At 44.5% G+C, this 26547-nt stretch overlaps 1 protein-coding gene across 3 annotated transcripts in view; it reads left to right on the forward strand.

Moving 5' to 3' along the window:
- The window catches only part of RHOBTB2 (Rho related BTB domain containing 2), a 43328-nt gene that overhangs the window by 1268 nt on the left and 15513 nt on the right, over positions 1-26547 (forward strand). The window contains exon 2 of one of the 3 annotated variants that reach the window (XM_026681175.2): positions 11275-11353. In XM_026681175.2, the coding sequence (XP_026536960.1) occupies positions 11298-11353 (56 nt within the window). In that variant the 5' untranslated portion in view covers positions 11275-11297. Of the gene's footprint in view, positions 1-11274; positions 11354-19352; positions 19797-22520; positions 23040-26547 lie in introns of those variants that run through there. The other 2 variants (XM_087969927.1, XM_026681176.2) reach the window with 2 other exon arrangements.

Below are 26547 nucleotides of genomic sequence, written 5' to 3' on the forward strand. Positions count from 1 at the left end.
TGTTGATTGCTTTTGATGAAAAGTCCTTTGTTATGCATAAAACGGCCATGATTTCAATGTTTGTAAAGAGATGAAATAGAATCTCATGCTGTTGCATAACTTACCTGTTAAGACATAATGTAGATTTTTTTAAAAAAATGGGTTAGTGTTTTGTGTGAATCTCTTGGCATCTGATTAAATCTATTGTGCCAATTTAATAAATCGTGGCTTAAAATTGGTTTAATGAAGAAGGCCTTGGTCTAAGACTCAATCAGTGAGAGAATTGGTAGATGTAATTTCTGAGCAATCTTTAATCTGATCTCTTTAGAAATGCTGGACTACAATTACCATTGTCCCCAGCTCTCAAGGTGACACATCTTTGGAAAGTGCTATCTCAGGGACACTAAGGTCTAGATCTGCTTCCCTTTGACCAAGCAGCCACCAGCTTTAGGCTGCAATTAGATTAGATTAACAGAGTTGGAAGAGACCTAAGCAGGAGACCCTACACCAGGGGTCTCCAACCTTGGCAACTTTAAGCCTGGAGGACTTCAACTCCCAGAATTCCCCAGTCAGCAGCTGACTGGGGAATTCTGGGAGTTGAAGTCCTCCAGGCTTAAAGTTGCCAAGGTTGGAGACCCCTGCCCTACACCATTTCTGACTGATGGCAGTCCAGTCTCTTCTTGAAAGCCTCCAGTGATGAAGCTCCCACAATTTCTGAAGGCAACTTCTGTTCCATGGGTGTGATTACTCTCACTGTTAGAAAATTTCTTCTTATTTCTAAGTTGGATCTCTCCTTGTTCAGTTTCCATCCATTATTCCTTGTCTGGCCTTCAGGTGCTTTGGAAAATACCTTGATCCCCTCCTCTTTGTGGCAGCCCCTCAAATATTGGAACATTGGAAAATTTTCAGAACTAGCCATGAAATTTGAGAATTGCAGTCCCAATTCATTTGAAGAATATCAGCAAATTCGATAAAGCACCAGAATCCATGGTGTCCATATTGTAGACTTTCTAGCTGGATGTCCAGACGGTGGCTGACTACAGTCATTTTTCAAAATATGTAGAGAAAACGGCAAAAATATGAAATCATGTCAGTTCTTACATAACGATCAGGAAGACTGCCACGTTAATAGAAGCAATATCCCATAGGACAGGGCTGTCCAACCCTCACAACTTTTAGACTTGTGGACTTCAACTCCCAGAATTCCACAAGTCTTAAAAGTTGCTCAAAATTGGACACCGCTGCTATGGGAGAAATAAGTGTCCCTCAAGTTCATTTCTGAAGCAGCCACAAATACCTCTGTGAGAGAACTACATTTTCCAGACTAAAATAGTTTGCTTTCTTCTTTCCAAAGTGTTCCAGTGCCTCTAAACTTCTCAAGTGTTTTTGGAGTGAACAGGAGGGCAAATGCAGTGGTGTAGAAGGAAGACACAAGAGGGCACAAACAAACATGACGCAAAGACTGAGAAATGATTGCTCAACAATACACACTTCTAGTAATTCTATTTCCCCAGGGCCTTATGCTTCCCATGCTGAACTGTTTGCAGTTGCCAGAAAGGACTGGATATAAAAACTGTAATTAGCGTTCTTCAAGTCCACAATTCTGGGCTGATATCGCAGGCGCTAAAACTCTCTCTACATAAAATTATGCCAAGTCATAAGACCTGAGCTCTCTTCGAATACCATGGAGTAGAGAAAATAATTCTGTAGAAACGCAGCCTCCAACAGCATCAAATCAGCTATTGGGAAGAGCAATGCTCATTTTGTAATCTGTAGAAACGGGTGTTGTTTCGAGATAGACTCTTTTGCCCTCCCCATCTAACTCTTGCCACATCAGGTAGTCTCCAGGATTTTTAGCTCTTGCCAAACTATCTTACAACTTACCAGTCATCTTACAACTTACCAGTCAGTTGGTCAGGTCTTGCTTTCTGACTCAGCCATCATCATGGAAAAACAAAGTCTACTTTGTGAGACTAAAAAAGTTTCCATTGGCTGCAATGTTTATTTATATGTCTCAAGATGTTCAGCATTCCATCCTGGAAATAACTTTCTGATGAAAATTCATATCAGGAAGACTGGATGTCTCCAACCCAATGCTTTTGCAAGCTTTTGGAATAGAGCATCCAGTCTAGGGACGTTGTACTGTTCTTGCTGTTCTCTCAGCTTGGTCACTTTTTTTTGCAAATGTTTCTTTATCTGAATAGGTCACATCTTCAGTGCTGGCGAGTGTAGGGCTTGTTCCTTATTTCTATACAGTGGCTTGCTCTGCAGTGTTGGTGGAGTGTGGCTTTCTTTTTGGTAGTGCCTTGATTGGGGTATTTTCAGAGGTGTTCAGCAGGTTCTGACCAGTTCTGGAGAACCAGTAGTGGAAATGTTGAGTAGTTCGGAGAACTGGCAAATACCACCTCTGACTGGCCCACGAAACCCCATCTCTTCTCTACCTCCCAAATCCCAGCTGATCGGCTGGATCTTCTTTTGTTGCCCTGCACAGGAGAATGGAGCTGGAAAGCAAGTTAGTGGGGTAGGGAGGGAATAGAGATTTTACAGTATCCTTCCCCCGCCATGCCCACCAAGCCATGCCCACAGAACCGGTAGTAAAAGAAAATTTGAATCCCACCACTGGGTATTTTCTTGGATAGTTTGTCTGGTGTTAATCCCTGCTTCTCTAGGCATTGGTAGCTGGAGAAAATCTGTTGTTTCTTTCTTAGCTTTTTTATTATCTCTTTTGAATGATGTGTAAATGTTGTTTTTCTTTATGTATCTATTGATGACTGAAATTCTACTTCAGCATTTCATGGGGATCATACTTTCCAAGGAAAGGTTGAGATAAAAACAGCCAACAAGGAAGTTTAAGAACAGGCTGAAAGACAGCATGGCTGTTATACATCAGAGGCAAGGAGGTTACAACCATGGGGTTAATAATAATTCTTACCTGGATATCAGGACATATATCAAAGTCAGGCAAAAGTGATCTACTCCAGAATTTCTGTGCTTACATCTCCAAGAACCCCTTGCCCAGGCTAGGGAAAATGTTAACTGAGATTTTGAACATTTGTAGGAGACAAAGATAATGTCACTTTCTGGCTAAGAAAAAAATCAGAGCCTTTTTCTAGAACTTACTGGAATAACTTTTAAAAAAAGAAAGTGATATCCAATTATCTTATCACGTACTATCAGGTAATTCCCCTTTTACTTACCTGTTTCACGTAAGGTTAGGTTATGAAAACTTAGGTTTTCTTAAGAGACATGTTCTAGAGCAAAGTTGGTTGGTCAAAAGATTCTAATTTCCATAACTCTTTGATAATTCTTTGCTGTTTCAAATCAAATATGTTTACAACTTTTTAAAAAGAGATTCTTCCCTGCTCTAGGGTAACTTGCAGCATATCATATACCAAATATTTCCCATAAATAGCAAGTGTTAAAAGAGCTTATTAAAGAGAAAAAATGAGAAAGGAATTCCGATTATTATTCTCTTTGGAATTAGATGAAGAAACAGGAAGAAGAGAGGCTGTCTTAGAACCCACAGGGATACAGATATTACTTAAAGTCAAGCTGTGATTTAAAAAAAAAAAAGCTTTTAGCTTATCTGCAGTGCAGTATTCTCCACTGGAAAAATGTGGAAAAAAAGAAAAAGAAAAAGAAATGAGGCCATTGATAACACTTAACTTCTTTATGAATGCACGGTGAAAATGAATGCATGGCAAGCTACTTGAAAAATGAAAAGTGTGAAGTATTGCGGTCATATGATCTATTTTTATGCAACTCTCTTTGCTAATAAAGGACCAAAGGAGGCCAGCGAGAAACAATGAGGATGTGCTATTAAAAGCAACCCCATCTCCACACACAACATTTTCCGCCACTTTTTTTTTCATGTAGCATCAGCAACTCTTAATACTGTATGAAGCTGTGAATATTGTATGAAGCTCTGGTACAGCGGGAAGCCAGCTCTATAATAGTTTCATGCCATGCACCAGTATTCCTTGCTTGCATACATGCTCTGAAATCAGGGATGGAGGCTGAAAAGCTGTGCAGTATGGTTAGAGTATGGCACTCAGGTTCCATGTGACGAATGATTGAGGGAACTAGGTATGTCTAGCCTAAGGAAGAGAAGGACTAGGGGTGACATGATAGCAGTCATCCAGCACTTGAGGTGTTGTCACAGAGAAGATAGGGGGAGATCTATTCTCCAAAGCATTGGTCACCCACCAGTGGGCCGGGGACCACTGGCGGTCTGCAAATACATTTTGGTGGTCCACAGAGAAATGTCACCCCCTCAAAGCAATTAATCCAGACTGCATGGCAACACAAGGCTGCGCCTCCCACATGGCCCGTGGGAACACAAGGCTTGCGTTGCTTGCATTGCAAACACAAGGTAGTGAGGAGAGGGGTGAAAGGGTGGAAAGGGGGAACTTGCCCTCGGCGCCTGGCCTGGCCACCGGGCTGCTTCTTTCCACTTCTTTCTTCTTCTGCTTTTGGCTGCATGCGAGGAAAGCAGCAAAAGTCTTTCTTTCTCTCCCCCAAACTCCACCAGAAATGAGTCTTTGGGACCCTGCAAGGCATCCTGCTCCAAGAGGCTGCACTGGCAAAGACTCATTTCTGGTGGAGTTTGGGGGAGAGAGAGAAAAAAAGACTTCTGCAGCTTCTGCTGCTTTCCTTGCATGAAGCCAAAAGTCTCTCTCCCCGCCCCCTGAGAATGGAGCTGGAGACGTTACCCTGCAATCCCAAATAATGAATGATCGATCGGTAGGAAAACGGGGTGAGGAATTTTCCTGCAGACTTTTTTGGGGGGGGGTTCCCCAGGGTCTCTGCTCCGCGGGATTTAAAATTACGAGTTTGGTGGTCCCTGAGGTCCAAAGCACCTGAGGGCAGGATAAGAAGATCATTAAAGAGAGAAGCAACCTAGAACTAAGGAGAACATTTCCTGATAGTGAGAACAATTAATCAGTGGAACGTCTTGTCTTCAGAAGTCGCGGGTATTCCATTACTGAAGCTTTTCAGGAAGAGATTAGACAGCCATTTGTCTAGAATGGTCCAGGTTTACCTGCTTAAACAGAGGGTTGGACTACAGGATTAGAAGGTCTTTCAAGATCCCTTCCAACCGTATTATTCTAGGTTCTAGTATAATCATTGACACTATTTTCTCAGGCGGCTGTCTTCTTTCTGAGCCATGCCATTAGATAATGAAATAGGAAGAGCTGAAGCTTCCTCCAGCAATGATTCAAAATGTCTCCTCTAGCTCACCTTCTCAGTTCAGTTTGGTGGTTGGCATCTCCAAGGCCTGCGGTTAGGGAAGGCATCGTAAGGTTTCAGAGGTGATAATGAGAAACGCTTAAAGACTATGACTTGGTGTTGTTGTTTTTTTAAAAGGTCAAGCTAAGTACACTAAGACTGCCTTGCCAGATGCAGCCAAAGTTCAACTACAACCTAGGCCCAATATCTTCCTAATCTGGAGACGTCTTTGCCAAAACTACTGGCTGAGTTGGTAGAACATGCTAGACTAAGTGAAAATGGTATTTGGAGAGTTTTGGTCCCCGCCAGTGACTGAGTATGTTCTAGGTCAGATCATAGACCATCACCTGAAGCTACCTTGTGGGTTATTTTTTTGGGAAGTGCCTCTTAGCCGTTGGGTTTTGTTAACACAGTTTACGTTATGGTATAAAACCAGGCACTGAATTCATTAGAATCTAAGATCTGGCATAATACTGCATGATCTTTCAGTTCTGATAACTCACAAGCAAATGTGAAGAGGGGAAAAATCAATCTCTAGCTCCAATGTTTCCCAATGTTAGCCATCTTAAGCTATGTGGACTTCAGCTCCCAGAATTCCTGGCTTGTTTCTCATTCCCAGCCTGTTTCTCCTGGCTGGGGGATTCTGGGAGTTGAAGTCTTAATACTTTTAACTTATCAAGGTTGAAAACACAGCTGTAGGTGACCACTGAATAATCTCCTGTTCAGACATACACAGAGAGTCCATTAAAGGATGAACATCATCACAAAATCTCCAGGACAGTAAAGCCTACAAACTTGAAATTTGGCACGTATGTTCCTCTTGGCTTCTAGGTGCTCACTAAGAAAGGATTTTTCTAAAGGACCATCAGAGCATTAGTATTTCCTATATTATTATTATTAACATGCTCTAAGGAGTTCTACTCCCCCTCCCCACCTGAAAAGAAATCTCTTCCAAATGCAAAACACAAGCAGAGGAGTTTCAGTTTCAGTTTTACAGCACCAAGCAGTTTTAGTTACAGAACAGTTGAGCTAAGCCACGTCCAGGCTCCTTGCTGTCTCCTTCTTGCTCACACAGCAAATACTGTTTCAGTTTCCAAACAGCCCTCAACTCTCTCACACACTGACAGGACCTAGCCAGATGAATACCGGTAGATGCTGGTAGGCAGAGGCAGAATTTTTTCCCCCTTATTTTCCTCCCCAAAAACTAAGCCCGATCACATAGTTTCGTAGCGAAGCATGGGTATTGAGATAGTAACTACATAGTCTTCCTCTCTTGTTAACAGACTTTCTTTCTTGCTTCATATTTTAAATACATTCCTCAAATTTGGTGCTGATAGGAGTACATCACGTATTGGGGTTCTCCTTCCATCTCCAATACAATCTATAACTAAAAAAGAGACAAACTTGTTCATAACATTAAGCTGATCAGTCATTTAAATACTGAAGTAGGATCCTAGCAAGGATTCCTTAAAAAAAAATCTCCAAATTATGTAACTGTGTTGAGCTAGGGCAATGCAGAAAACCGAGAACAAATACAGTGGCATTTCTGGATTATATAATCGGTGTTATTTCAGGTGCCCTGTATTTTGATATGCTTATAAGAAATTAAAGGTGTATTTGTGCTTGACAACTAGGGGTCGTTATTGAGTTCACCGTTTCAGTGGATTGAGTGGTGACCCTCAAATTATTTCTTTTCCTAATGCTGGCTATAGTTCATCTTATATTCTTAGCCACAGATTACATCAACCAAGCAAACATGTAAATAAATCCCACTCTATAATCTTCTTTAGCCTCAGATTTGTGGAGGGAATGTGAACATTAACAGGGATGAGCTGTTTTTTCCTGCTCTATGTCATTTTCATTCCTCAAAAAATAACCTTGCTTAAACTTATACAGTGGCATTCTATCTAGACCAGCTCTTCTAGATTGGAAAAGGACACCCAGTCTTGATATTGTTCTGTTTTAGGAATGGACACAACGCTATCCTTAACTTCTTGGAGAGCTTTGTGCAAACTCTGAGGAACTGCCAACCAAGCAACTGACTGGGATTTCAAGCACTAGCCAGTCCTCTATTGCAGGGGTCTCCAACCTTGGCAGGAATTCTGGGAGTTGACGTCCACAAGTCTTAAAGTTGACAAGGTTGAAGAGCCCTGCTCTATTGCTTCAAAATCTCCAACTTAAAAGAAAGATAAACCGGTCATGCAATTTGAACCTGTCCATCAAATGCACACAGAGAGAGAGAGAGACAGAGACAGAGAGAGACAGAGACAGACAGAGAAGAAGTTGCCTGAGGCAAAGTTACTCAGATCATTTCCTTTACACAGGATCAATCTTTTCCTCCTTCAGTTACTTAGGTTTACAAGACTAAGGAATACAATCTGTCTCCCATGGGTTGTTTGGAGGGGCCTAGGACAGTGGTGGCTAACCTTTTTGGGCTCCTGTGCCAAAAATTGTGCACGTGCTTACATGCACATGCTTGCACGCCAGCACCCAGAAGGCAATGCACACGCACCCTCATGCCTTCTGCGCATGCACACACAATCCCCCCTCCACTGCCTCCCTACCTGCACTGTGCCTCACAGCTTATTTTTGGCCTGTTTGAGGCCTTTTTTTTGGTCTCCCAGAGGCTCTCCTCTGCAGGCTTTGCAGGCCGAAAAATTGGCCCGTTTCATCACTTCCAGTATTTCCTGCAAAGGCTGCAGAAGCTGTCCTCAAGCCTCTGGGAGGCCGAAAAAGGCCTCAAACAGACCGAAAATCAGCTGTGAAGTGCACGCATGTGCAGTGAGGTAAGTTTACCTGCGGCTCACGTGCTGGCACAAATGGCTCTGCGTGCCACCTGTGGCACGCATGCCATAGGTTCGCCATCACGGGTCTAGGACAACTCGCTGTAGCCAACCCGACATGGCCAACTTGCTGTGGCCAACTGACTGTGGCCAATCTGCCACAGCCAACTTGCCCCGGTCAACTCACCATGACCAACTTGCCATGGAACAAGAACTCACCTTGGAACAAGAGTTAGACTGATATCAAAGAAATGGTGGAATAGAATCATTAAAGAAAGAATGCAAAAGGAGGGACAACATGAAATGTGACGGACAAAAATTAAAATAATTGTTGAATTACTTCAAATAATTAAATTGAATTGTTGAATTGTTCCATGGTGAGTTGGCTGTGGTGAGTTGTCCCATTCCGTGTTTGGAGTGGTTGATCCTCACAAGGATTCCCCCAACTGAGATTTTTGAATGACAGATGTTATCCTCAAGTCGCCAACTTAGTTGGAAGATTTATGGATAAGAGACTTAAGTTATCTTCAAGCCTCCAACTTTGGGGAAGAAACCCCTGAGGCAGGTGCAGGAAGAGTTGGTATATTACAATGACTCTCTGCCTAACTAACTTGCTCCTGCTTGAGCGAGCACCAAAAGCTCTCAAACTAATAAGAAAATAAGTCCAGTTGCTATGACTCAACCTTCAGACAATTTTACCTGGATGACTGAGGATCTCCATTGACTCAAATCTCTAACTTCTGCCTCTTGGAGTTTTAGCTTTGATAAGCTTTTCTATTAAGACCTTTTGCAGTTGGAGAAAGCCTTATCTGTACATTTGCTGCATGTAGATCAATATTCCTTGAAAATTAAGCACCAGTCCCCTTCAGAATTCTATTCCAAGAATTACTCGAAGCTTAGCCAAACAAAATGATTTTTTTTTTTTAAAAAAAAAAAAGCCAACTATCTTCAAAATGGAAACCTTGGATGATATCAGTCACTGCTTCATCCGTAACAGGTGTGGGGGGACTTATCTGGCAGTCATCCCTCATGCTGGATAGCTTAGAAACGGTTGCCAGGACAACTGGAGAGGTGAAGAAGAAAATCTTGTGCTATCCTATGACAGATCACTTGGAAAGCAAGCTTTTGAAATCCATTCCTCTCCATTTGCTTCAATGGGAGAGGAGGCAATAGTTAAGACTCAGTGGTGGCTCATCATTCTGGAGATATTAGACAAAGCAACTCTTTGGTGGATCTTACCCATGTTTTTCATTTTGCAGACAAAGGGACAAACCAGAGTTTAGAGCTGCGCGTTTGTTTTTCTTTTCAATCCAGTCCCCAAATCTGGTAGCTTTCTACAATCACTGCATCACCGTAGCTATATTTAGATAATTCAGACCTCAAAACGTATCCATAGTTCGGCCTTCTCACATCCGTTGCCCTCCAAAGATGCTGGGATTGTAGCTCCCAGAACTTACAACCAGCCTGTTAAGTGTTTGCGGAGTTTTGTGGACTTTACATTTTCTTACTGAAGAGAAGAAGGCAAACCAGAAGTCCTCTCAGATTTGATTAGTACAGAGAAGTCTACAGAGAGTAGTAAGAAATAAATAAATCAAGATGGCAGCCCATGGCTTGGTTGAAGCTCTAACTTTTTTTTTTTACAGTGCACGTAAAGTACTGGTAGAATGTCAGAACCAAAACCAAGAATGATATGTGGTGATTCTTCCAAACTTAGTTCTAGAGACAAAAATCTTGCCAGACTGAGGATTCTACTATCTGCATCTAGAATATGTGAAGGATTTCTCTTTCTCTCACATATAATATTAGGACTGAAACCTATAATATCAGGACGGAGTTGCCTCTTACTCCTATGGAATCCATTCCATCCCCCTTGGGAACCCACGTCCTTAGGACGTTCTATCACAGAGGTTTTTTAATTGCACAGGGCGGCCATCTTGATTGGGGAGGAGGACACACCTATGGCCATTGGAAACAATTTATAAACTCAAGTAAGCTGAATAAATATTTATCATGGGTAAATCCCATCCTGGTTAGGAATACTGAGGAATACTGTTGTCATAATGGTTTTGAAAAGCACCAGGATTGGAAAACAAGCTAAGCAGAGCCAACAGATTGCCAATATTGTAGATCCAGCTTCAAAAATTTTAGCAACAGGTTCTCTGCCCGGTTTCTAGGTGGGCGTGGCCATGGTGGGCGTGGCCTAGTCGGCCTCCTGCACCGCAAGGGGGAGTGTTTTTGCCCTTCCTGGGCTCCAGAGGCTTTCCTCGAACCTCCAAGAGGGGAAAAAACGGCCTCCCTGGGCTCCGGAGGCTGTTTGGAAGCGGGAAATGGGCCCATTTCCAGCCTTCCTGAACTTCTGAGAGGCCCATTTTTCATCCTCCCTGAGCCTCTGTGTGCGCCCTGCGCTTACTTGCATCCAAAACGGGCCATGTGGGGACTCCTGGGAGGGGTGGGGTGGGGTGGGTGGGGCCAGCCAGGAGTGGGATTTGGAGGTGTTTTTTTTTTGAACTGCACAGCATCTTAGCCGTCCCGAACCCCTGTGAACCCCCAGCAGCACACACCCTTGTGTAGATCACAGAACTTTTGTTTGAGCCGTATTTGAGTTTAGAAGCTAAGGAAGGTTGGGCCTTGGACGAGTAGACACCGGAACTGTAGGATAGGTTAAAAAAATACACCCTGAAAGAAGATACGGTAACAGTAAACCACTTCTGACTTGCTTTCAAGAAGACTGCGCAGGATGTTTCCATGAAGTAACCGTTGAGTCGAGCTCAGCTGTTTTGCAGCAACTACAAGCCTTTCTATAAAGAGTCTTGAGTGACTTCTCTCTGTGTGTGTGCGCCCCAATTACCAATTTGTTTTAATAATAGGCTTTTTCATCCACCGTTCACTGGATGCAGAACTGCTGAGAAGTTAGTATTTTGGAAAAGTAAAGCTAGGATTTATTCATGCAAATTAAGCATTGGGCAGAAATCCGTATTTGGAAGCTCAGCATGTCCTTGGCTGGCTCTATCATCATCTCTCATGCTGGTGTGTCTCATTTATGAGCATACCACACACAGTTTGTTGTTCGCTTTATTTGTTTACTTCTCTCAAATACTGGGGAAAGGCACAAGCTGAGACGGGCAGGAAATGATCCAAATGGTTTTTTTTTGAGTCTTCCATCTCACTGGCGAAATTGAGGGAATCATCAGCGGTGCAGGGAAAGAAATAGCACCTTCCAAAGGCTAAACAGGTAGAGTTTAGTAGGCTTTCGTGTCATCTGTACGTCTTCTTCTATTTTCAGATTCTTGAAGAGACGAAGAAGAGATGGCAACCGGAGACAAAAGTGCTGACAAACGGAAAACTAAGATGAACCATACGCTGTGAGTATACACTATGCTTTTCATTCTCTTGGCCTTGTCATTAAGCTCAGCTAAAAGATGGCCCACATTTGGGTTAAGGTACCTGATCTCTTTTTATAGTCTCATTCTACAAAGTACAGGTACTCCTCAAAACTTACGACCACCATTAAGCCCCAAACTTTGGTTACTAAGTGAAACATTTGTTAAGTGAGTTTTTCTTCACTTTGCAACCTTTCTTGTTAAGAGAATCAGTGCAGTTTTTAAGTTAGTTAACAGAGTTGTTAGATAAATCTGACTTTCCCATTGACCTGGCTTGTTAGAAGGTTGCAAAACATGATCCTGGGACACTGCAATCATTGTAGATATGAAGGACTAAAGTCAGTAACTATGAGTCAGTTGTCTTGTGTCTGGATTTTGATCATGTGACTATGGGGATGCTGCAATCGTCATAAATGTGAAAAATGGACATTGTGACTTCAAACGGTCACTAAATGAACTGTTGTAAGCCGAGGACTACCTGCATATGATGATAGATTCAAAACTGATCCAAACAAACCAATATATTAAAAGTGCTTCTCCATTGACTCCCACAAAATACAAACTTCCATAATGGGACCCTAAATTAGAGAATATTCGTCTTTGGGTTCTCTTATCCTCTTAAGACTCAGATGACCAAGGAAGCAAAGAGTTGGCTTTCCTGCACCTCTTTCCTTTGAGCTAGTGGCCATCCAGATTTCTGCAGTCCAGTAGGTTAGCAAGACATTTAGGAATGGGAAAAGACATCGAAAAGTATAACAATGCTAAATAAGTTTGCTTGACTGCAAAGTTTCCAGATAGAATAATCTGGGTGTTTGGTAAATAGCAGTCTTCAAACTGTTTAACTAGCAAGGAGTTAAGTTTTTTTTTATCCCTATCAACCATTATTTATTTATTTATTTATTTTTGGAATTTGTCAAACAAAAATGAGAACAAGAATAAGAGAATAAAAATACAGTGACAGGGACGATACGCACGTTAAGCGCCCTTATGCTCTACTGACCCCTTAAGTATGAAGTAAGGTTCACGGAAGTCAATTTGTGACTGAAACCGTGAAAATTGGTAGCTGAGACAACTGAATCAGGTAGGGCATTCCAAATTTTGACAACTCTGTTACAGAAATCGTATTTTTTACGGTCAGGTTTAGAACGATTTACATTGAGTTTAAAAGCAGTGGTTCGCATGCATATTACTGCAATTAAGTCATTTACAGGTAAAATATTACTACGTATAATTTTGTATGCAATACTTAACCATCCCGTGAGCGAGTTAGGCTGAGTTAGGCTGGGATTTCCCCAAGACCAGTTTAGGAAGTGATCGATCTGGTTCTCTCCATCCATAGTTCAACCCTGTGCCCTACTCCATGATTGATCCTCTCCCACTTTTCCCTGTGGATGCTATGGTCCAAAATAGAAGGAGCTAGTTGGGAAAAAAAAATTGTTTACCTTCTGGCCAAGCCAGCTCTTTGTTCTTCATAAATAAAATTTGAACTTTGCCCCTAAAGGATGACTCAGATTGCCTGTTACATCACTAACAAATGTCTTGATAATGCACATCAGTCTCTCTAGATATTTAATGGAGATAGTTGGGTCTTTTTATGGTTCCTTACAAGCAACCAGATTACTGCCCTTGGAGATAACCGGAAGAGGTCATTTAAAACTTAGGAAAGTTTGCTGGTAACTATTTATAGCCACTAATGACAAAACAGATCTATAGCGATGGGATCAAAATAGTAGACAGCAGGTTATAAATATATGTTTGTCTGTGTTGAATATTCCCTTGTAGACTATTGTGCTAAACCTCAGGATGTCCTGAAAAAGATTCAGACTATGGACTATTAGGGCTCTAAGAAACCATTGCTGGATCTCCTGCCTTTTTGGGAAACTGTGAACAAAACAGACTTACTTAATAGAATAGATGCAGAATTCTTCAGGCATGTGAAATCTTATTATATCAAATATAAAATACAAAAAAGAAAGTAAAGAAAATAGGAAATTGAGGGCGGGAAAGGGGACGGCAAAAAGGGGGTATGAAATACAAGGGGGGAAGAGAAAAAGAAAGAAAAGAAAAGACAGTGGCTTCCAACTCTTCCCAGCACAGTACAAAGTAAATTGAATTTGTCTTTATTTCTTAGCTCAGAAAATATACTCCATCTTTCAGTCTGTGGTCAGGGAGACAGTGCAGCTATAAAAATAACTAATGTATCAGAACTAACAATAATGAAACAAATTAAGAGAGAAATGGGGTGGGGGGGAAACGGAGCTATTTGAAGTCAATAAATAATTTGATAAATTAATTATTTACCTTAGACAAGCCTGTCAAGTTTTCTTTTTTCTTTTTCAAATTGTAATTCAAGAAGATGATACTGCATAGGGTATGCCGGAATTTGAGAAACATTTCATAACGTTGCCTTCTTATCTACCTGCCCAGCTCCAGAGCATGTCAAGGTGGCACTGACTGGTCTCATCCATCACTGTCACACACTCTTCCCAGGTCCATCTGCGAGGGATGCTTTAATGAGAAGAGCTTATTTAATTATGTACATATGTGATTCTGCAAGCAGTTCAATCTGCCTACCTGCTTTGCCTGATTTTGAGTATAAAAATTCAAACTTTGAAGTTTGAATAAAAAATTCAAACTTTACATATATATTTACAATATTTACATACAAGCCACACCCAGCCAGTCACATGACCACCAAGCCACACCCACAAATTAGGCCATGCCCACAGATCCGGTTGTTAAGAAATTTGAATTCCACCCCTGAGGCAACCCTGTTGCCCAATTGAGCAATTCATGGTGGTCTTCAAAGCTTTACAGAAGCCCCATGTCTGGCTAAAAGAGTCAGGACTAAACATTATGTTCCAGCTAAGCCTATACACAAGACTCTAACACAGGGGTGTCAAACTTCATTTCATTGAGGGCCACATCAGGGTTGTGTTTGACCACAGAGGGCCATTTTGGGGGGGGTGGCCGGGGTCATGGCCATGGTGGGTGTGACACAAGACTCGTGTTGGGGGCACCTGTGGTGGCCAAGTGCTAAGGCACTGAGACCTTCCCTTACTCTCATAATCGCCTGCCTGCCCGCCTGCCTGCCTTTTCTTCTTTTTCCTTCCCTTTTCCTTCTCCTTTCTTCTTCCTTCCCCCCATTCCTTCTTTTTCTTTTCTTGCTCTCTTCCCATCTTCCCTTCTTTTTCTTTCCTCTTTCCCTTTCTCCTTTCCTGTCCTTTCCTGCATTGCTCAAATGCAAAGGGGGAAACATTTCTCCTTTTCTTTTGTTTTTAGTTTGTTTTGATAGCCCTTTGCCAGCGAAAATGGTGATTGGGGGGAGCCATGCCCCCCGAGCTCCAGTTTTGCTAGCAAAGGCACTATGGGCCAATCCTTTGCTATTTCCAGGCTGGCTCTGCAGGCAAAATCCAAGCATCCCATGGACCAGGCCTTGAGTTTGGCACCACTGCTCTAATAAAGTAATGATCGGAACTAAATTGGTGCTAGATAAGAGTTAACGGAATCCAAAAAAGGTTGGATTTATACTCTTTGTGGTAATGTTCAGAGCTCCAGACTGAGTCCTCTCTTGACGCCACCCTCTGCCTGTCTTCCTACAGGCTAGGAGGATAGAGGCCATCTGAACTTCAGGGCTCAGAATGTTCCATAGGACAGAGGCTGCCACAGAAAAGGCACACTTCCTAGTTCCCATCATATGTATTTATTTATTTAAGAAAATTTATATTGTATATTATATTGTATTATATTGTAAAATCGAGGGCAACTTAGTTAACAACTGCCTAGCTTAGTATTGGAAATTCTAGTCGTAACTGTGGTTATAAGTCAAGGATTACCTGCATAGAAATTGGCCATCCACAGTTTACAACCTGAGCAATTTAACAGATTCACAGAATTGGAAGGGACCTTTGTAGGTCATCTAGTCCAATCCCCCCCCCTACCCAAGCAGGAGACGCTACACCATTTCTGACAGAGGGCAGTCCAGTCTCTTCTTGAAAGCCTCCAGGGATGAAGCTCCCACAACTTCCGAAGGCAACTTCTCTGTCCATGCGTTGATTGTTCTCACTGTCAGAAAATCCCTCCTTATTTCTAGGTTGAATTTAGATGCTGGCTTCAGTTTTTCTTGTGGTGGGGGTGTAGTGTATTTTAATTAAATTAGGGTTGTGCCATTTGTCCTCCTGACTGGCAGCTGCACAATGAACCAACTGCAATCAGGGAAGTAGTTCTGCCATTCCTGATGGGAAATATTTATTTTGTTGTTTTGTTTTATCTCCCTTTCCATCTCTCTGCCATTTGTGGCAGATCTGTTTTGATGGCTGCCTAGAGAGCAGTAGACTTTTTGTAGTCGACTTCCTGTGCTTTGCAGCCTTTGTAGACTATTGTCTGTACTAGCTTCAATATTTTTGAGTTATGTAAGACATTGGAAAGCTTCCTTCTGTTTCAAATGTTGTGTTTTTACTGTTAGATAACAGGAATCTTTTCTGAAATAATCCTCAGATAACCCAAATCGGAGGTGGCCAGTGCCTGCTCTTTACTGGTAATCCTTGATTTGTGCGTACAATTGGGACTGGGATTTCAGTCGCTAAGCAATGCAAGTCCTCATGGGGTCAGACCCAATTTGACAATGATTTTTAACACCATCGTTAAGCAAATTACCATGTCGTTAGGCAAATCTGATTTCTCCAATTGGAAAAAAAGTCACAAATGGTGACCAGCTGATAGCTTCCCTTTAAAAACAAACTATATTTAAAGCAAAAAAATAAAATAAATACAGAGAGTCCTCGGGTTATGACTGTTGGTTTAACTATCATTTGAAGTTAGAACAGCCTGCAAAAACATTGCTCATGAGCTGTCTAGAGGGGGTATTCAGCAGGTTCTGACCAGTTCTGGGGAACCGGTAGCGGAAATTTTGAGTAGTTCAGAGAACCGGCAAATACCACCTCTAATTGGCCCCGCCCCCATCTATTCTCCGCCTCCCATTGAGTCCCAGCTGATCGGCTGGGTCTTCTTTGGTTGCCCTGCACAAGAGATGTTGTGGTTCGCCGGCAGCAGGTGCGGACGGCTGAGGTCTCAGAGAGCGAGGACTCAGATAAGGGGCCTGCTTGTGATGCAGGGATGGGGCCAGGACCATCAGGGAGAGGAATGCTGCCTTCGGAGATTGTGGAGGCTGGCAGCAGTGAGGAAGAGGTCCCCGAGGAGCCTGTGCCCAGTGTGCATGCGCGCAGGGCTGCTCGAAGGAAAGAGCAGCTGCAGCAGCACGGGCGACTCAGGAGTAAGGCTGCAAGGTGATGGCCCCTCCCTTAAGAGATAAAAGCCAGCTGAGAAATCGGAGATCTTTGCAGGAAGTAAAGAAATTTTTGCACTCAAGCCTTGTGGACGTTTGGACTCTCTTAGTTTGCGTTTGGAGACTCTTTGTGTTTGAAATCTTTCTTGGCAACTTTATCTAGTGTTCTTGGCAGCCTTGCACAACCTTGGCAAGGCTCGTTCTTATCTGGGACAATTAGTTGGAAACAGCCTTTTAACCGTGAAGGAACAGAATTCATAAAGAATTCATAAAGAATGATTCATAAAGAATCATTAAAAAGTTTGGCAACAGGCTCACATTTATGATGGTTACAACATTCTTGCAGTCACATTTTTGAGACCTTTCCCCAATTGGAGAAATCAGGTTTGCTTAACGACATGGTAATTTGCTTAACGGCAGTGGTAAAAATGATTGTAAAATTGGGTCTGGTCCCATGAGGACTTGCTTAATGACTGCATTGCTTGGCGACTGAAATTCCAGTCCCAGTTGTAGTTGTAAGTCAAGGACCACCAGTAAAGATGATAACAGACACCACAGTCTCCTATTTGAGTTATCTGAGGATTATTTTAGAAATATTCCTGTTACCTAACAGTAAAATCTGAGCTAATTTGACTCCAGAGGTAGCTATAAAAAGCATTTCATGCTTAAGTTGCCCACCCCAAAACCATACTTTGATTAATTGCAGGTTGACTGGGGCTGCCTTCTGACAATTGATTATGTGCCATCAATTGCTGTCAACTCTTAATTACTATAATAGAAAGATTTTCTCCGTGGCAAGTCTTGTAACACTATGCTAAGTTAAAACAAAGCAACTCTATTATATCATATATAAAATAAACTTTTGGCTCCAAAGCTGGAGAATAAGAGGCTAGACATTATTTACACAGCATACACGGCTTATCTGACCCAAGAAATAATTTTGTTTTACTCAAAGAGCCCTTCCCCTATTAGCAACTTTTCCTTTAATTGGATTAGTGTGTCTATGCAGAAGGAATACTTAACCTTTAAAATATGTGATCAGAATATTATTGGAGCTCAGAAACTGAGTTTTGGAGGCCGTTTACCCAGAATTAGCAAAAAATTTCATTTAATTGACCCCGTGCTCCACATTTGTTCCTCTCACGTAAGCTAGGTTCATAAAACATGCTAAGATCAAACACAGGCAATTTTCTAATTCGTGTGAATACGTCCAGTACATTTAGTTAAGTTACACAGAAATATACTAGAGAATTTAATTGCACAAGTACCTTCCAAGTGTTTATTTATTTATCAGATTTAGAAACCAACCATCTGCTCACTGAGAGACTCTGGGTGGTGTACAAAGAATTTATACAGATATTTTCCCCTAGACTGTCTTTTAAAATGAAGCAAAAAATGTACCCATTTCACAGATGTATAGGTTCTTGGTAATTGGTGACATCTTTACATGTTACATAATTTGTGACTGACGCATAGCCCTTTGATAAGTCTAGGTTTGGGTTATTCATTCTGTCAAGCTTAGTGATTTATTAATAGAACAGAATATTTGTAGCTCAGGGTTGAATAATGGAGCCCTTGTTGCTCTCTGAGCTTAGTGGTTTTCTTGGAGATGTTTCATTACCCAGCTAGGTAACATCATCAGTGCTAGAAGGCAGTGAGGTTTGTTCTCTGCTTTTATACAATGGATTGCATTTGCCAGTATTGTTGGAAATGTTCTTGATGGTTCCTCGATTAGAGGAACAAAACAAAAACCATGATTTTATTAGGCTCCCTCCCAACACAGATGATGTTATCTGGTTGGGTGATGAAATGTTTACAAGAAAATCACCAAGCTCAGAGGGACCAAAGACCCCTTAATGCAAGGGTCTTCAAACTTGACAAGTTTAAGACTAGTGGACTTCAACTCCCAGAATTCCCGAGCTAACATGACTGGAGGAGGAATTCTGGGAGTTGAAGTCCACAAGTCTTAAAGCTAAGTTTGAAGACCCCTGCCTTAATGATGTATGCATGTTTTCATCAGGTGTTAGAGCAAGGGCCTTCAAACTTGGCAAGTTTAAGGCTTGTGGACTTCAACTCCCAGAATTCCCGAGCTAACATGACTGGAGGAGAAATTCTGGGAGTTGAAGTCCACAGGTCTTAAAGCTGTCAAGTTTGAAGACCCCTGGACTAGCATGGGGGGTCTTCAATGTCAGCCATTTTAAGACTTGCGGACTTCAACGCCCAGAATTCCCGAGCTAACATGACTGGAAGAGGAATTCTGGGAGTTGAAGTCCACAGGTCTTAAAGCTGTCAAGTTTGAAGACCCCTGGACTAGCATGGGGGTCTTCAATGTCAGCCATTTTAAGACTTGCGGACTTCAACGCCCAGAATTCTTGAGCTAACATGACTGGAAGAGGAATTCTGGGAGTTGAAGTCCACAAGCCTTAATCTTGCCAAGTTTGAAGACCCCTGTACAGTTAGAGGATGGATAGTAGGGTAGATGGATATAGTAGCAGCCTCTTTGCTTATTCATTTCAACTCCATTCCCACCTTCACTAGTCCTTGTTCTCTCTGATACCTTCCTGCCTGACAGAGCAGCTCTTGGCTTGGAGAAAAACAGGCTCCAGACATGTTACTTAAGAATTATTTTGACCTATGTCACAATTATGCTTTCATTCAAGACTCCCAGACCGAAGTTAAAGCCGCCAGGAACTTTTCATACCAGAGTTAAACACCTGCTCCAAGAAGCAAATGAGCCAAATCATGCAAGTGGCAAAGCTGGCTTTATGTGTGTGGTGTGTATGTGTGTGTGTGTGGGGGGGGGTGTTTCCCCCTTCGGTGACCCTTTCCCACAAGGAAGTTCAAAAGCCTATAACTCAGCCGCTTGTGCCTGCGAGCTCTCATTCCAGCTCCATGCAGGAGGAGAACTGGCAGCGGTTAGCCGGGTTAGCCCGCCGTGGTTGCTGACTCAAAAGCTCTTTTGGGGCAGGTTGGCAAGGGAGCTGGCCTCGCCAAGCCGAGCCCAAACTTTCAAAATCATAATAACAACAACAACAACAACCAAAAAGGACCCCTCCAGCCTGGAGGATCGCCACTCCCCAGTCGAAGTCATCCAAAGGACCCTTCTGCTATGGCGAGAGAGATGCCTGTCTTGCGAATTAGGTGAGAAAAGGGAGAAGAAAGGGAAGGGGAGTTGCAGAATGCAGCTCGAGAGCAGAGCTGGCAATTGGGGGAAGGGAAGGGAAGTTGGGAGGGGGGGGAAACGGGGTGCTGGAAGCCGGAACGGGGGGGGAGGGGGAGAAGAGGGACATGTTGGCCTCTGTGCAGTGAGGTAGATGCGGGTGTTGCTCTGACGCTTCGCTGACGCTGCATTGCATCAGCGGCTCGGGCCCGCCGGGCGGCTCGGAGGGATTTGCTTTGATCCGAACACGAAGAGAAGCAGGAACGAGCTTATTTTCGTTATGCATTATAGAGGGGTGGGGGAAGCGTTGCAACCAAGTCTCGGCGAGGGGAGTCATGTGATCCTCGATGTGCTGGGTCACAGCAGCTGAGACAGGCTGCCAAAGAGCCCGGGCGGTTTGCTGCTTGGTCTTGAATTCGCCTTCCCCCCCCTCCCTCCACCTTCCTTTAAAGGCTTTAGGGATGGCTAAAGCTTTTCTTGGGGATTTTCTGTGCTGAGATGGCAAAAAAAAGGGGGTGGGGGTGGGGGAAGGGGACGACGTGGGTGGGGATGACAGCGCGGCAAAATGATGGGGAGGGAAGAGGGGGCTCCCGAGAAAGCCAACTGGCAGGGCTGCAGGGTGGAGGGAAGAGTGCCATCACTTGAAGAGACTGGAGCCCCATCTGTCAGAAATGGTTGTAGGGTCTCCTCTTTGGGCAGCGGGGTTGGACTAGATGACCTTCCGGCTCTGATTATCTGTAGCTGTAGCTGCAGAAAAAGCCAGGGGCTTTGTAGACTATAGATCAGGGGTGTCCAACCTTGGCAACTTTAAGGCTTGTGGACTTCAACTCCCAGAATTCCTCAGCCAGCTGAGGAATTCTGGGAGTTGAAGTCCAAAAGTCTTAAAGTTGCCAAGGTTGGACACCCCTGCTATAGATTATAGAAGCCCAGGGGACAGGATCTCAGACCCCACCTCCTAAGGCAGAAGTCTCCAACCTTGGCAACTTTAAGGCTTGTGGACTTCAACTCCCAGAATTCACAAGTCTTAAAAGTTGCCAAGTTTGAGGACCCCTGCCCTCAAAGGATGGCTTCTAGTGAGGGGGATCACAGCTGTTTTTGCACAAGAGGCCTGGCTAAATGCAGCTACTTGGCAGCGTTGTGCAAATCCTGCTCTTGTGGTGGCCTCTTCGTAGTTTTGTGCAGGAGATGGTTTATAAGGGTAGGGCTGACTCTTTCCTGGGACCCATTTTCCAAAGGAAATTCCACAGGGTATTTTTGTTTTTCACTCGGGCACAAGGCTCTTGGGACAAGGAACTTGCTCCAAACTTAGTCAGCTTTAATTTTTTTTTCTTTCTCCAGGACAGTCCTAACTGCAAAACTAGCATTGGTTATGTAACTGTCTGCCCGAGGTATTTGCTGTTGTTGTTTTTAACTGGGCGCCTTTTGTTCCTGCAAGAGAGGAGTGCAGCTCCAAGATGTTACTCTGGATTTCAGGAATTTTTATTTATTTATTTAGGACAGAGGGTTAGCCAATCCTGGGGGAAAATATAGTCGAAAATATGGGCAGCCAATGCCCATTTCTCTGGGACTCCTTTCTGTTGGCCAAGCTTAGCTCTCCAGCTTTTTGATCTCCAAAGCAGGATTCCTAAGCATAAACTTGGGAAGGACAACCTGCTTTCAGACCTAAGGGATGGAGCATTCAGGTAGTCCTTGGCTTATGACCACAATTAAGCCCAAAGTTTCTGCCGCTATGTGAGACTTTGGTTAAGTGAGGTTCCCACCCACCCCATTTCAGGACCTCTCTTGCCACCGTGGTTAAGTTGAATCCCTGCACTTGTGTAGTATTAACATAGTTCTTGAGTGACCCTGGCTTCCCGAAAGGTTCCTATACCTCCCCCGGGGGAGAACCCAACCATTGTTAAATTTGAGTCAATGGCCAAGTGTTTGGATTTTGATCCGGAGCAGCCTCAACTGTTGTAAGTGTAGGGAAAAAAAAGTCACAAGTCCCTTTTTGGCAATGCTGTTGTAACTTTTGGTCATGCCCGTTGTAAGTCGAGGATCCCCTGTAGTAGCAGCTGAGCCCACCTTCCAGAATGACTGCTTAAAGCAGGGGGTCTCCAAACTTGGCAACTTGAAGACTTGTGGACTTCAACTCCCAGAATTCTCCAGCCAGCGCTTGTGGACTTCAACTCCCAGAATTCTCCAGTCAGCGCTTGTGGACTTCAACACCCAGAATTCTCCAGTCAGCATAGCTGCCTGGAGAATTCTGGGAGTTGAAGTCCACAAGTCTTCAAGTGGCCAAGTTTGGAGACCTCTGAAGCCCTGCCCACGTTTTCCCAATGGAAACAGAGGGGGGAAATTAGCCTCTTTAGTGTCCTAAAAAAAGAAAGCCCCCAGTTTCCCCCCCCTCTTCTCTCCCACTTAACCTCACCCATAGGTTTAGAGGGGTCCCCACCCACATCCTCCAGGTAAACCCCCTTCGAAAGATCGCTGCAACCTGCAAGCGTTGATGCTTCTGGGAATCTACCGCGGACAGCACCGCTGCCTCTTTGCCCTGGAAGACCCGGCTTCGCTCGCTCGGAGCCCCTCCCCCCTTTCCTTCCTCCCTCCCCTTCCCTTCTCCTCCCCTCCCCTCGACTCCGCTCGCTCTCAGCCAATCTGCAGCCGCCGGGGGGATGCAAGGCGGAGCTTGCCACTGCGCTCCTGGGTGTTCCTTCCCCCCCGTCTCCTTTTCTTTTTTGTGAATGAAAATAAGCGTTTGGGCGCGTCCCAGCCTAGGACTGCAGCTCCCGCGCCCGCCGCTCAGTTGCTCCGCAACTCGAGGCCAGGGAGGAAAGGGAAAGGCGACGCCTCGGCGGGTCAGGAAAAGGGGTTGGGGTGGGCTGAAGCGAGGCAGAGTTGGAGGAGCAGCCGAGCCTTCTTTCCCCCGCGTGCAGCAGCGCGGGGCAACCGGCAGGGAAGATGCTGGCCGGCGGAGCTTCGCAAAGGGCTCCTCCAGCCTCTCCGGAGCCGGCGCGGCATCGTATCCCCGAGCAGCAGCAGCAGCTGAGCTGGGGAGTCTGAACCTCCTGCAGCGGCCTCGGCCCGGCGGCGAAGACGAAGAGGAGGAGGAAAGAGAAGGAGAGGAAAGGACAAGAAAGAAGAAGAGGCCGAGCCCAGCGCTCGTTGTCGCCGTTGGCACCATGTCTCCAGGGAAGAGCTGGGCTCGTCTTCCCGCCGCCAATTGCCCCTTCAGATGTGTTGGTGTAAGTAAACCCGCCGCCTGGTTCTCTGCCCCGGCTTCCTCTAGCTAGCGGAGAGGCGAGCTGTTCCGCCCGGTTTCTGCTTAGCCAGAGTACTAGAAGGCTGATTGACAGGGGAGGGGAGAGAGAGAGAGAGAGAGAGAGGACCGAGAGAGAGGGAGGGAGGGGAAAGAGGGGAAGAGAGGGGGGGGGAGAGGGAAAGGGGGAGGGCCGGAGAGAGAGAGGGGAGAGAGAGAGACGGAAAGAGAGACCGAAAGAGAGACAGAGACAGAAAGAGAGGGAGAGAGAAAGGGGGAGGGAGGGAGGAGAGAGAGGGAAAGAGGGGGGGAGAGAGAGAGACCGAGACCGAGAGGGGAGGGAGAGAGGCCAAAGGCCAGGATGGGAGAGGGGCGGGTGGGGGACTAGGAAGGGTCCCTTTGAAGCCCAGCCTTGTCACTCTGCGCGCCCTCGCGCGTCCTGCGCGGCTCGGTGCCAGCTCCGTTTTCCTGCCCTCCGGCGCCCCGCACTGTTGGAGTGGAACGGTCCTCTGGGAGGGGGGGGGGAGACGCTGTCCTTTGAGCGATCCCGTGGCTGTCACGCACCCGCCGAGAGCGGCGGCCTCACTTGCTCTGGGTCGCCGTGCATGTGCACTTACTTACCCACAAGGGAAAAGATCGGCGCCCTGGGGAGGGAAGAGGGAGGAGGTTTGGGGGGGTTGTTGGGAGGAAGGGGACGCGGAGTAGTGACAGTTGTTTACAAAACCGTGGCGCATCTCCGGACAATCGTTGCAAAGAAAAAGAAGAAAGAAGAGAGAGAGAGAGAGAGAGAGAGAGAGAGAGAGAGAGAGAGAGAGAACACTTGCACTTTGCCCGAGGAGGATTTTTTCTCTTTGCCTCGGGGGTGGGGGGGTCTGGTTTGAACTAGGAAACCCTGCCGCCTTCCAGATTGCAAGTTGGAGGTGCTTGCGTGGTAGAAGAAATGTGCAGCACACTTCAAGAGCCGTGTGTGTGTGTGTCCGTCCGTCCGTCCGTCCGCGTGTGCACGCGCAAACATACGCACGCCTTTTCTGCTTGTTTTGCAAAACGGGTTGCTATCATAATAAATCAAGCCCAGCTTTGGCCAGAAATTTTGCAGATTTCTTTGGCTCTGTTTCTTCTCTTTTGCACCCGGGTGGGATGTTCGGAACACGAGATGTTCGCACCACCATCCTCCCTTCGACGCCCTTTATAGTGGAAAACTCCAGATCCTGTTTGGACACAACGTTGCGAGGACTAGTTCTGAACAAATCATGATAAAGGGAGGAAGATACGTTTCTTTTTTAAAAAAATAATAATAATAAATATTTTACATTCTACATTCCTGTAAAATGATGGGAGGGATTTTTTGAGCTCTCCCGTTGCTAGGAAACGAGTTAGGCTCCCCTGGTGATTCTGTGGTCTCCTTGGCAACAGAAGACTGGGGCAGCTTGCGAGAACACGGGGACTTTTTCTCTTTAAGAGATAGCGAGGCAGGTTTTGGAGGGCTGGAATTCTAGTAAGCAGAGCGCTGAGGACCTGACCCGAGAGAGCAGGAGGGAGTGACGAGCAGGGACAGATGCTGGGATGACAGAGGAGGAACAAACGAGAGCAGCAAGCCCACAAACTTGAGTCTGGAAAGGAGAAGGGTTAAGGCTCAAGCAAGCCCCGGGGAGGAGGTGGGGAACTGGAGCATCTGGGTGCCGTGATTGACAGAGCTTGAAGCCCAAGATCCTGGAGAAACAAAAGCAGACAATAAATGAATTGGCTGCCTTGGGACAAAAGAGCAACTAAAATAGACCTGCTCAGTGGGGTTGAAAGAAAAGAGATGGCTATCAGTGTCCCAAGAGGTTTTTGCAATATATATACAATGTGTGCGGAAGGAAGAATATCTGATGAATAGTTGCAGGAAAGGAGGTGGGCCAGAGATGGTAGCTTTGGTCTGTGCATTGAATTGATAGTCCCCTTCTTAAATAGCACCTGACTCTAATTGAGCCGGCCCTGTTTGCTGCTGCTGGAATTCCACCTGGCGGTGTTCTTCCTTTTGTTTTTGTTTTTTTCCAACAACATAAATGGAATAACAGGTGGAAGGGCTCTTGAAGGTCTTCTAGTCCACTCCCTTGTCCAAGCAGGAGACCCTATACATATACCATTCCAGTCAAATTGCTGTCCAGTACTTAAATGCTTCCAGAGATTGGAGCAGCCACACCTTCTGAAGGCAAACCACTCACTGTTAGGAAATTTCTCCTTAATCCTAAATTGCTTCTCTCCTTGTCTAGTTTCCATCCATTGTTTCTTGTCCTGCCTTCCGGTGCTTTGGAGAATAATTTGACCTCCTTCTTATTTCCATCCCATATGCCCCTGCCTCTTGCACCTTAGCAGTGAGTTCTTCTTAACTCTTGCAACCCCGTGTAATGATTTCCAAAGCGGAATTACAAACTCGGTTCTGTTACTTTGGCCAAATGTGCTAAAAAGGGAAGTTTACCAAGGATAAAAGACCAAAAGTCTACCAAGGGATTCGGACAGATGCAAGCATCCACCATGCCACTATGAAATCACGATAGCCTAAAATTTCAGGCTATATTCATCCCCTGGATATTAATTACTTGGGGGTTCCCTCCCTCCTCTTTTCGGCCTTTGAATCTATCTTGATTCCTAGTGCCCACCTGGACCCAGTCCCTGCAGTTTCCTTGGCAAGGTTTTAGTAAGGGGTCTGCTAATTGCCTCCTTCCCAGGGCAGAGAAGAGTGACTGGCCAAAGGTTGTCCAGCTCGGTTTGTAGCTAAGGTGGGCCTGGAACTCATCATCCCTGGTTCCTAGCTTGATGCTTTAACCCAGAGGTCTCCAAACTTGGCAACTTTAAGACTTGTGGACTTCAACTCTCAGAATTCTCCAGCCAGAGTTTAACCACTTATACCAAACTGGTGATTACTTGTTTATTGCCCCTGAATTAATGCTTAATGTGAGCAAGTGGTTCTTAATGGTCTCTGTTGTGTGCTGTGTATTTACTCCAGATTATAGGCAATGCCGTTCTACTTCCCCCTATTTTATCCTCTGAATAAATCTAGGAGGTAGAGCAGGTTGAATTGTCTGGTTTCACACAACCTGGGTTTTTCAGTTCTGGCTTAATATATTGTGTGAACCTATCCATGGTGGGTTTATATATGATGCTTTATAGACTGTGGTTTATTCAATGCACCAAGGTCACATAAATTATATTTTAAGTAGTACGTACTACATGAATCATGTCATATAGTACAGTGGCCTACAATTACCTTGCAACCTTTTGTGGCTCAGTGGGAATTTAAACTTGGTTCTCAATACTCCTACATATTATATTTGTATTTTATACTGAGTATTAGAATTATACTTACACCCTCATTCTCCCACTCCTGGGGAGGTTGGGTTGTGTAAATCAATGTGAAATCCTATAGAAATATGTTTAAATTGCTTTGGGACAATGCTACCTGCTAAGGTGAGATGTATTCTATATATGATTGCTTTTTAAGGACAACATAA

The sequence above is a fragment of the Notechis scutatus genome, chromosome 7 (assembly GCF_049901735.1).
Source record: "Notechis scutatus isolate UNSWTSFEM ecotype Mainland chromosome 7, rNotScu1.2, whole genome shotgun sequence".
NCBI classification, from domain to species: Eukaryota; Metazoa; Chordata; class Lepidosauria; order Squamata; family Elapidae; genus Notechis; species Notechis scutatus.